General features: G+C 38.5%; 1 protein-coding gene across 1 annotated transcript in view; it reads right to left on the bottom strand.

Annotated features, from left to right (window-relative positions):
- Positions 1-12,262, bottom strand: part of PTPRG (protein tyrosine phosphatase receptor type G) — a 995,540-nt gene that overhangs the window by 299,338 nt on the left and 683,940 nt on the right. The window contains exon 5 of the mRNA XM_007937293.2: positions 10,098-10,193. Within this exon, the coding sequence (XP_007935484.1) occupies positions 10,098-10,193 (96 nt within the window). The remainder of the gene's footprint in view (positions 1-10,097; positions 10,194-12,262) is intronic.

Genomic DNA, 12,262 nt, shown 5'->3' with positions numbered 1-12,262 from the left:
TATCATTCAGTGAAGCACAAAAGCAAAGTTCTTGGTAACTGCCCTTGAAGTGCAATGATTTAATTAAAAAAGATTTTCATGGTCACATTCAAAGAACTCAAAGTCTCTTAATTATGTAATGCTTCACCAATAATTAAAGAGTCTTCTGTAATGTCCACTAAGAGGAAATTTGAATTACTGGCCATTCGCAGAAAGGAACCACACTGAAAACATCAGGAAGGCTATAAATCCAATGCTGTACATCCACCAATCTATTCCAAAATTGCATCTCAACATTAAGAATGACTCTGGCCTTCACTTAATGGTAACTCCTATCAAATCAATTAGCTGTTAAAATAGTTTAATTGGAACATATGTATTTTAATTTGTGTGTGTATATTAAAAAAAGTCTTCTTAATCAACCCAAAACATTCTGAAATTGCACTGCTAGGTAATGTAGTGAAACAATTGACTTACAACTGGATAAAACCAAGGATGTGGAAAATGTGAGGAGGAAGATACTCAAACAGCAGTAACTAGAAAAGAATAAATTAATCATATTAGTTTACTACAATTATTCTGAAAAGCAGTGTAAAAATGAATTTTTAAACAACCCACCATCAGTCGCTGAAACAAATATGTTCTTGGAGCCAAACACAGTTGCTTTGTTTTGGGGGTATAAGGGTTTGATAGATGGATCAAGTACTATTTCCGCCTCCATGCCCCGCAAGAATTAGCTAATCCTAGTTTCACACTGGTATCAGAATATGTCAAAAATATAAGGAGGAAAAAAAAAAAAAAAGAAAGAAGACCTATTCTCTAGCCAATAATAGAAATTTTGTTCTTTACTCCTCTCTCCCAAAAAGAAACAAACAAAAAAAAAAAAACAACAAAACAAAGAAAAATAAAACAACATAGACTCTTAAGAGATGATTAAAAAATAAAAATATAAATTTAGATCACTATGAATAAAAGAGGATCATTTATGTTTTCACAGTGGTGTTTTGCTTTGTATGTAATGGGAAGAAAGAAGAGAAATGAAGAGAGTCCTATTCTAAAATTCACAACTAGAAACTTCATACTCTCAAAATGAGCTATTTATCATTTCGGAATAAAATACAAAGTAAACTTTTGGGTTTTAATCTTAATATTATATCTGCTTGACCTGATCCTTCCTTTCTTATCTCCCAGTGATAAAATGATGTTCCTCCGAGAGAAAGAATGCAAGGGTCAACCTTTTTCAAAACTTATGGTTCCCCACTTGCTCTGAGAGCAGGACACAATTCTCAGGATACCTCTGCAATTTACACGGAGGATAGATAGCACAGAGAAGGTGCTTAATAAATACTATTAACTGAACAAATTACCAAATGAGTATGTTGTTGTTGTTTGCCGTTGAGTTGGCCCTGACTCATAGCGACCCCTCCTTGGGTTTCCGAGGCAGTATCACTACGGAAGTAGGATTGCCCAACCTTCCTTCCGAGGAGTGGATGGAGGGTCTGAACCGCCAGCCTTCTGGTGAGCAGTCAAGTGCCTTAGGCACTATGCTACCAGACCAAATGAGTATATGAATGACTTAATACATAGGAAGGAGCAAGGGGGTGGAGAGGAAGGAAAATGGACATGTAACAAATATTGAGAGCAAGAAGAAAAGAAGTATGTAGAAATATAGATGCACTGAAACACATAGAAATTAACCCATCAACTATCACAGAGAGATCCTCTGAAGCAAATTTGCCAAGAAAGAGTCAAAAGTAAGCTGGAAAGAAAAATAGCAAAATAACCCAAATAACCGTGTCCATTCATTATCTACTGAGCTAAAACCATTTTGGTAGGCAACTTCATGAAAGCAGTCTGAGACACGGATACATCCAGATATTCTCGCCACTAAATATCCCTTTTAAGACTCAGAATACATTACTGCATAAGATTTTTGAAAATCCTGTTGTTTACTCACATAAAAAGGTATAAATGGAGATCTACCTCTTTAGTATCATGTTAAATTCAATAGAGCACCAGGTCAGAGAATTACCATAGTCAATAAATCAGCAGACACACAACCTTCCCATCCAGTGTTCTTTTATTGTAGCAACAACTGCATGACAAGTAATGGCCCCATTGCAAGAGTCTTATGCTTCTGATACAATCACCATCTCTTCTAGACTAAGCTTACACAGTCCTCTAGGCATATGCTTTACTGAATCACTACTGGTGTGGTAGGACCCCAAAAAGTTTCCCTTAAGTCAGTACTACTCTATTTACTGAGCAATGATTAAAGGTAAGGCACTGAAATGAGGTCTAGGGAGAAGGGGGTGAAATGGGGTAAAATGAGAAAAACAAGACAAAGACCTCAACACCAAAGAGTTTACATATTCTAATACTCTCAGATCCTACTAACTATCTGTTTCTGTATTCGTTATATGACTGTTCTTTTCAATCAAGACTATACCAACCGAAAAAAACAAACTCATTGCCGGAGTCAATTTCGACTCATAGGGACACAGTAGGACTAAGCAGAACCATCCCATCAGGTTTCTAAGGCTGTGATCTTTATGGAAGCAGACTGCCTCATCTTTCTCCTGTGGAGCCACTGGTGGCTTCAAACTGACGAGGACTTAACAGTGCACCACCAGCGCTCCTCTCTCTTAATAACACCATAGAGGCCAAAAATGTTCCCAATGAACTCAGTTAAGCATTTGCACAATCAAGCCATAATGATAACCTCTTAAAAGAAATGCAACAATGAGTAAAGTCAAAATTCCCAGTTCTCAATGAGTGCATGGTGTAAAGACAGGAAATGCAAGTAAAGTAACAAATGCAGACAAGATGGAATGCTAAGAGTCACAAGGGGTTAAAAGAAGGGCAAATCACATTTACCTTTGGTATAGGAGGAGGGAAGGTGAAAAGTGAGAAAGTGGAGAAAAAGGCTTAGGAGCCAGCCCTGGATAGATGAGTCATCAAGAACTCCTTCTGCCTTCTCAGTGTCTATAAATAATCCCAGGTGCAGCCATTTCATTTAATTACTAAGCCTCTCCAGATGGAGAAAAATAATTAAGCAGTCTGTAGCACCGACATGATAGAAAGAATGGGTTTGCAACTTGCATTTGAGTTTTGAAGTTTGCTTTCAACCATGAAATAAGGGCAAAAACGAAAAGGGGTAAATGGCTCAACTACAGACCTTAGGGAAGCACAAATGACTGCAGTCATCTTCTGGAAAGAAATTTAAACAGAAATGCGTAATACTGGTAACAAAAGGGTGCAACACTCTGAGTGGAAAGGGGACTGCCAACATGTAAATGAGGAAGTGTCAATAGAATTGTTGAAGGTAGGCTGTCAAGAAGACAAATCTAGAAATAAATCAGGATGCAGTTTATTTATTTATTAAAATGCAAAAGAAATACACCCACTGACTGGGCCTCAAGACACAGACATGATAAAAATTTTATGTGTTTGTGTCTGATGCAGATTCAGAAGTGACTGCACCCAAAAGGGTGTTAAAGACAAGAAACAAAAAAAAAATGTCATGTGAGAAAAGTTTCTAAATGTAGAGACTCATGCATTTGCAATTCTAAAGGTCAAGAGAATCAATGAAATATGAGTAAAACTTAAGGCATTCAAATGACAATGACATCCAGGTACTGAAACAAATGGGATGTTCCTCCTAAAGCTATAAATTCAAAGATAATCATGTGCTTCATGAAACTAATAATAATAATCATCAAACCCAAAAGATGGGAGACCAAACTTTTATGAGTGTCAGACTGAAAGCCACTAAGGTCTTTGCATGGTTAAAATGTCCTTCAATCTTGGTAAGAAAATGTAAGAAAGTTATAAACGAGAATTAGTGAAGATTTGAAGGAAGAGAAAAACAAAATCAGAACCCAATTCAAAGGGTGTTGGCAGGAGATTCCTGCACTAAAGAAATGTAAACCTAAGGTAAGATCATTCTGAGTATGACTACCCTCGACTCTGTAAACTTATATGGGAGTGAACTAAACCTTTTTGTGAATTTTTGAAAAAGTGAAGTATCCTCCCACAAATTCCCTAAATCATGTCAGCTCTCATGTAAACCCGGGTGTTTATATTTATCATTTACACAGATTATAAATGTAGGGTGTTATCAGAATAATGTTTAAAAAGAGCATTTTAATGACTTTATTTTATATTTTAAAAGGAATCCAAATCAGACTAATAGTAAAGAACAGTACAGGTTCTACTTTAACAAATAAAAAAATAGCTTTTGTTTCTGAATAAGGAGTCTATTCTCTTGAATGAATTTCTTACTTTAAATTTATTTACTAAACAATCTTTAAAGTCTAGCTTTCCTCTGCCCTTTCTCCTGTACTTCCCAGAGAACTGCTAGTCTATAGGTGATTTGTGTAAACTAGAAAAATGTGCCCTTTCCCTTAGACATATGACTACCACGTGTTGAAGTTGTAATAAATATTTCATCCTCCAATGGCTATGAAGTGAATGAACATTCTACAGTTGTGTAGACCAAATGTGCACAACCACATGTGTGTGCTCTGATTCACTATGTCCCATACATGGAGGTGGTCCCTCCTTCCTTCACTGGTGCCTACAAAGAGGAGCCATCTTTCAGCTTTGGAATTTCCGCAGACATTAACACAATTACTCAACAGAAAAGACCCTCATCTCTATCTGTAACCAAAAGGTGTCATTTGCCACTCAAAGTTATTGAGGACCAGGACAGAGCTCATGGTCTTGAAATAACATTGACATGAATGCATGAAGAGGACTGGTAGGATACTGTGGTGGGAAGGAAATGCACATCCTCCCTAAAGCAGACAGCCAACCACTTCCTTTTGTCTTGATTATGTCTTGGGGATGTCCCTGGGCCACATCATCAGGACTTTTTAGGTGAAATCTTCCATATTTAACACCAGTAAACAATTACGCACATTGTATGTGGGTTGAACAAATCATCCTGGGAGCCAAAACAGGGCCATCTGCAGGCAACCCCTAGTCTAGGACAAAATGTGGTTCCTTGTCCACTTTGTGCCCTCTGTGCACGTGCTTACTTCACAAATACCATGAACTTCATCATACCTAATTGCAGCAAAGGCAGCAAGAGTGGCAAAATTCTTCAGAATAAAAGGGATATGGTGAAGAAGGAAAGAGAAGCTGAGATAATAAAAAAAATGACAGTGTGAAAAAATTATTAAATGCAAGAATGTATCAGCATCAAGGCTATCAATGTCTGCATGAAACTTCTCTTTGCCCAGATGTGTACTTGTGATTCATCTACATCATGTCACTCTGGGTCTTAAGTCATCTAGTGCTACTGCAGTGGAAGTACCACAAGTGGGTAGCTTTAACACACATAAATTTATCCTCTCACAGTTTGTTGTTGTTGTTGTTGTTATGTGCTTTCGAGTCGGCCCCGACTCATAGCGACCCCTCCTTGGGTTTCCGAGGCAGTATCACTACAGAAGTAGGATTGCCCAACCTTCCTTCCGAGGAGTGGCTGGTGGGTTTGAACCGCCAGCTGTCTGGTTAGCAGGCAAGTGTCTTAGCCACTATGCTACCAGAGCTCTCACAGTTTAGAAGGCTAGAAGTCTGAATTCAGGGCTTGCTCTCTCTGTTGGCTCTGGGGGAAGGTCTTTGTCTCCTTTCAACATCTGTGGGCCTAGTGTTCCTTGGATATCTCCGTATGTCTTGGTATCAATCTTCCCCTGCATCTAGAGGTTGCTAGCACAGGGACCCTGAGTCCAGAGGACATGCTTCTGCTCCTGTTTCTTTTTCTGGTAGCAGGTCCCTCTGATCTGCTTGTTTATTCTCTTTTATGTCACCAAAGAGACTGACTCAAGATACAACCTAATCCTATAGATTTTTATTGTGTCTCATTAACTAAAAAACCAAACCAAACTCACTGCCATGGAACTGAACCACCAGCTTTCTGGTTAGCAGTCAAATGCATTAAGCCCTAGGCCACCAAAGTTCCTCCTTAACTTAACTCTAATTTCAATTCTTTACCATAATAGAGGTTAGAATTAACAACACATAGGGTAATGACATCAGATCACAAAATAGGGAAAATTACATAATAATGAAATTAGGTTGACACATATTTGGGGAGGACACAATCCATATACTCTGGGTAATGAAATCTGTGAACTGGTGAGCACCACTCACAGCCATTCTCTTTACAAGGGAAGGAATTTGTCTATTCATCTCCTTGTAGCCATTATCACACAGGATTGTGACAATGAGACCTAGAAGACAGGAGAGGATAATATTTATGATTTTTTTATGTAGTAACTAATACTATACCTGATATAGAATCAATGCTGAAGAGATAACAAGCAGTTCTTGAATACTAAAATGTGAAACGCCAAGTCTGATTTTGGAAATTTACTATGTATTATGATTTTTCGAAGTATTCTGAGGAGAAATTCCAAACTCTAAAACTGAAAATTCTTACAGAAATAATCAAAATACAAAAATACCAAATGAAGAGATCTAACCAGACTGCCAAATTAAAGTAACAATAATATGTTTCCCTCTGATGCATGATGTACTGGTAGCCCACATGTATAAATGTATAGTGTGAAATAAGAAAAACAAAGGAAGCAGCCCAACACAGCTGCTACCCAAATAAAGTTCTATTCTATTTTATATTATCTGCCCTCTATTTTGTGTCTATAGGACAACAAGCCAACGTTTACAGGAAGGCTTAGCAGATGAAAACATGTTAAATTTCTTTGTGTGTGAACTAGTAGCTTTGTCCTAGAAGTACTTTGAAAAATCAAAACCCAGATTTCACACTGAGGCATTTTGTTGGTTTGCACGCCAATGTGTCTTGCTTGCCTGAGACTCTAATTGGCCCTATATTTAATAAGAGTTTATAAACCTGGAAAAATGAAAAGCATTTGGGTAAAGCATGCTGTGAACAACTCTTTCCAGTGCACATAAACACATTTTTAAAGTTTATTTTCCTATAAGACTGGTGACCTACAAAGTAGGACTTGGTTGGGCTGGGCATAAGTGGGCATGACAGAGGAGGCGGCAGGGGCAGACTGAGGGCAGGGCTACAGGAGTGGAGAGATTTACCAGCATACAAAGCAGCACACTGAAGGGACAATGACAGCAGACAAGGGATTAACCAGGTAAGTGGGAGTTTTGATTAGTGGTGTAAGTGACCCCAGTATTGCCAAAGTCAAACCAATCAAAATTTAGGCTCAAACGGAGTCCATACAGAACTCAAGGAATGTGCCCTAAGGGCAATGCCCATGAACTGACTTCTGTTTATGAAAAGAACATGCCTACAGCACGGGGTCTCCACCTCAGAGAAAGAGATGAATGAGTATGGATTAGTTGGCATTTACCAAGTGTCTACTCTGCACAAGGAGCTGTTGCTGTTAGCTGCCATCGACTCATGGCAACCCCATGTACAAAAGAATAAAAAGCTACCTGGTCCTGTACCAAGTTCATGATGGGTTGTGGATTGGACCATTATGATCCACAGGATGTCCACTGGCTTGTCTTCTTAAGTAGATTGCCAGACCTTCCTTATTAAACTGCTTTGAGTATGTAAACCCCACTGAACCTTGTTCCGCATCATAGCAACACGTAAGTCTCCACTGACAGAGTGCATACCGCTGGGAATTTAACCCAGTCTCCTGCATGAAAAGCACAATTTTACTACTGAACCACTAATGTCCCCCCACCAGGAAACAGAGTAGAGACTTCATTTAATCTCTACTATAGCCTAGGAACTCTGGTGGTAAAGTGGTTAAGGCATTGGGCTGCTAACCAAAAGATCAGAGATTTGAACCCACTAACCACTCCATGGAAGAAAGATGAGCCAGTCTTCTTCCATAAAGATATGTAGCCCTGGATACCCAATGGAGGTCACTATGAGAAGGAACTGACTCAATGGCAGTGAGTTTGGTTTTTATAATCTGGTGGTGTAGTGGTTAAGGTATGTGGCTGCTAACCAAAAGGTTGGTGGTTCAAACTCACCAGCTCCTCTGCAGGAGAAATAGGAGGCAGTCTGCTTCTATAAAGATTTATAACCTTGGAAACCCATTGGGGGTCGCTATGAGACAGAATCAAGTTGATGGTGGTGATAATCTTGATGATGTGGAGAGTGGTAAGACCACATTTCATAGATAAGGACACTGAGATTTGAAAATTTAAATGACTAGATCACCATTGGGAGCTCTGGTAGCATAGTGCCTAAAGCACTTGACTGCTAACCAAAAGGCTGGTGGTTCCAACTCCCTAGCTACTCCTCAGAAGGAAGGTTGGGCAATCTACTTCTGTAGTGATACTGCCTCGGCAATCCAAGGAGGGGTCGCTATGAGTCGGGTCCAACTTGAAGGCACATAACAGCAATAACAGATCACCATTATGCAGCCATTAAATAGAGGAGCAAATCTTTTTGACTCCAGCTCATGAGATCGTCACACACTGCTGTAATGAGTTTCAAAGGAGTTCTAGTGGCACAATGGCTAAAGCATCTGGTTGCTACCCAAAAGTTTGGTGGTTTGAACCCACCAGACACTGCGGGAGAAAGATGAGGCAATTGGCTTCTGTAAAGATTTAGAACCTTGGAAACCCTATGGAGCTATTCTATTACGTCCTTTAGGGACATTAACTATGAGTCGGAATCTATTTGATGACTGTTGGTTTGGTTTGGTTTGGTTCTGGTACTGAGGTTCATGAAAGGAATCAGGGTCAAGAAACGTGTGGGTCAACAATGAGATAAATTGACAACTTCTAACACATTTCACCATAACCGACAGTAAGAAATACACTTTATGACCCAATACACACAGCATGTATTTCTGTGTACAAACAACTAAAACAAAAGTCATACAAAATATTTTACTATTGCGATACACTGTGATCATTTTTAGTTTTCTTTTCTGTATTATTCTAGCTCATTATTTTAAAAAATGTGGTCAGGCTCAACCAAATGATTTCACAGCTTACTAATTTGTCATGACCCACAGTTGGAAAGCCAAAACCAGTGCTACAACCAATGCTGGTGACCACCACCCTTACTGTTTTTAACATTTGAAAAGAGTATTATTATGTTTTTCAATTTTTCACATGAAATCTCTCATTTGAATCCACTTTCAAGAAAAGGAAAGGGAGAAGCAGGAGGACAGCTAAGGAGGGCAGAGCACAGGAGATAACTGTGACTCACGTGTCACCCATTAAAAGGGCACTGAAATTAGCACTCCCAACAACAATGGCTCAATCTCTGTAACACAGGCTTTTCAGAAAAGGCCTATGCTGGAAAAGGTTCTGATGTCTTTAATTTTCCAACATGATTCACTATGGTAAAAGGAACACCTGTATTTAGTCTTCAGACAAATTTTAAGACTGAAAGAAAGACAAGTCACAAACCTACTGCTCAGGACACCTTCCACTCAAGAAATCACCATGTATCTAGATTACTTGGTCAAGGTGCTCACTGATCAATGCTACTTCAACTCTATGGTATCCTATTCAATAGCCTGGCCCACATTATCTACAGAGGGATACCAGGATGGGCTTCTGTATACAGGATCAACACAGGAGCCGTGAACGTTCATTGCCATCAATACACTAAGAGATGAAGGAATGATAGGAACTCAAAAATGACTTGGAAATGGTCTCAATAAAAACTTTAGTTACCATGGGGATTTCTGGGAGAAAAAGAAAAGGGTCTCTTCAGAAAAGTGATGCTATTTATTAATCTACTTGCAAGGAATGTCGAATTTTAAAGTTGCTCCAAAGAAAATCACCTTTTTCACATTTTTTTTATCAGCCTCTTAATATGCTGAAGGAACCTGTTAAAAACGCTTCAGCAGTGAAGTAACTTAGATGATAAATGTGTTCTTCAATCTGTGCACCAGTCAAGTAGCAATAAAATCAGAATAATTCATGCAAAAATTTTCATTATGTTTCTAAACATACTTATTTACATTTTAAATCACACATTCGACAATATGAAATATCTTTCATTTAGACAGGTGTGAACAAGAAAACAGATGCATTCATTAAACATGGAACAAATTGGTGAATTAAAAAAGAAAAAAAAAAAAAAAAAAACCAACTCAGAGAACTCTCTGGCTGAAGTATTTCAGCCACTGTTAACTTACTTGAAAGAATATGGCCATGGCTCCGATTATTCTGTTTTCGGAAATTGCAGTTTGAAAGCTGTCAAAGTCATCTGGATTGTAAAAGAAAATCTGCATCTGTAAAAGGCATAATTGAAAACATGTATTAGGAAAATTTTCAAACCAACATGAAAATAGAGAGTATAGTACAGTGAACCCAGATTCGCCACTTACTAGGAGTTTGCTAAATTTACTCACCTATCCAAATTTTTCTCTGCTGCAATATATTTTACCACAAACCCAAGACACCATATCATTTTGCCCACATACTTCAGAAATTGTCACAACAATACACAGCCTTCTCACAAAATCAAAGTAACGGTGTGCCACTAAAACTAAGTAACACTGATGCCTTCTAATTAAATTACCTAACACCAGGTCATGGTGAAATTCCCTTATTAAGAAACTAATTTTGGGGACTTTCGGTAAGATGTAGAAATAGCAGACAAGCAACACAGACCCTCTTCAATGAAGAAAAGAAAACTCAACTGACAGAGATACAGTTGATAATCCTGGAGCATTGAGCTTTGAAGGAACTGTACAGAAGTGGATTAGGCACCAACTAGTGTAAAAACCTGAACAAAAATAGTGAGTACAGAAACAGCTGGAGCTGCAGACTGTCAGCTACTCTGACAGGACCAACAGCCCGAATATGTCCAAGTGGTGTTGGGACCTGAGAATTGACCTAAAGAGTAGCCCTGGTCACCAAGGGCTGAAGTGATAACTGTGCTGGTGGCCTATGACTAGGGAGGGAGACAACCTGAACTGTGGACTGTCCGCTGTCCGGAGGGTGCAGCAATTTTGATTTTCACACGTGGCAGCCATTTGGGATATTTAAAGTGACCAAGGGTGCAGCCATTTTGAATATTTACAAGTGGCAGCCATTTTCGATATTTAAAGTGACTGAGGGCGCAGCCATTTAAATCTTTAAAGTAGCAACCATTTTGGATTTTAAAGTGACAGCATTCTCATTCGGATTCCAGTGACGTACGAATAGGCTCTGTTTACCAAGGTTGGCAGCGACATAGGAGAGGCTGACAACTGGAAAGGAGACAGGTGGTGAGTATATAAGTGCTGTCAACTAGTGAATAGAGGAGCACATAACAGTACCCTGCTTACATAGATAACATACAAAAAAAACAAACAAACAAACAAAAAAAACACAAAGAAAACGAAAACCATGGGCAAGTCACTCCAACATACAATCACCAATTAAATATAAACACAAAAATGTCACAATGCTTCAGAGGCAAGAGAGCATCACAGTCCACACGAAGAAGCAAGAAAAAGTAGGAGAAACAAGGGACCAGGATACAGACCCAAAACACATTCCTGAGGAAGGCATAGCATTGGAACTCTGTGATAAAGAATTTAAAAGAATTATATTTAGGTATCTTCAACAAATTGAGAGACAGATCAAGGAAAACACTGAAAAAGTTGAGGAAAACACAGAGAAAACCCTAGAACAATTTTGAAAGACAATACACGAACAAAATGACAAATGAAAAATTAGAAATGATACAAAATCTACACAGAAATCCAGAATATTAATACTAAACTTTCAGAAAGAGATAAGACATTGAATGGGCAAGGAGCAGAACTGAATCAATGGAGGACAGAATTAGGGAGATTGAATGCAAATACCTGACCACTTCTTTGGAAAGGGATCAATCAGAAAAAAGATCAAAACAAAATGAAGAAAGCCTAAGGTGCATGTGGGATACCATGAAAAGGAATAACGTATGTGTAATCAGAATTCTAGAACAGAAAGAGACAAAACTACAGAGAAAATTGTCAAAGATTTGTTGGAAGATAATTTTCTTGGTATGATGAAAGATGATAATATATTCATTCAGGAAGTCCAACAAACCCGAAACAGGATAGACCCCAAAAGAAAATCACCCAGATATACCATCATCAAACTTACCAAACCAAAGACAAAGAAAGAATCATGAGAACAGCACAGGAAAAATACAAAGTTACCTACAAGGGGCAACCAATAAGACTAAACTTGGATTTCTTGGTAGAAACCATGCAAGTGAGAAGACAATGGGATGGTATATATACAATCCTGAAAGAGAAAAATTTCCAACCAAGAATTATGTACCCAGCAAAACTGTCCCTCAAATATGATGGTGAAATTAGGA

The sequence above is a fragment of the Orycteropus afer genome, unplaced genomic scaffold (genome assembly GCF_000298275.1).
Source record: "Orycteropus afer afer isolate SDZICR_OR568_19922 unplaced genomic scaffold, OryAfe1.0 scaffold00041, whole genome shotgun sequence".
Classification (NCBI taxonomy): Eukaryota; Metazoa; Chordata; class Mammalia; order Tubulidentata; family Orycteropodidae; genus Orycteropus; species Orycteropus afer.
This window is presented reverse-complemented; position numbering and strand designations above follow the sequence as displayed.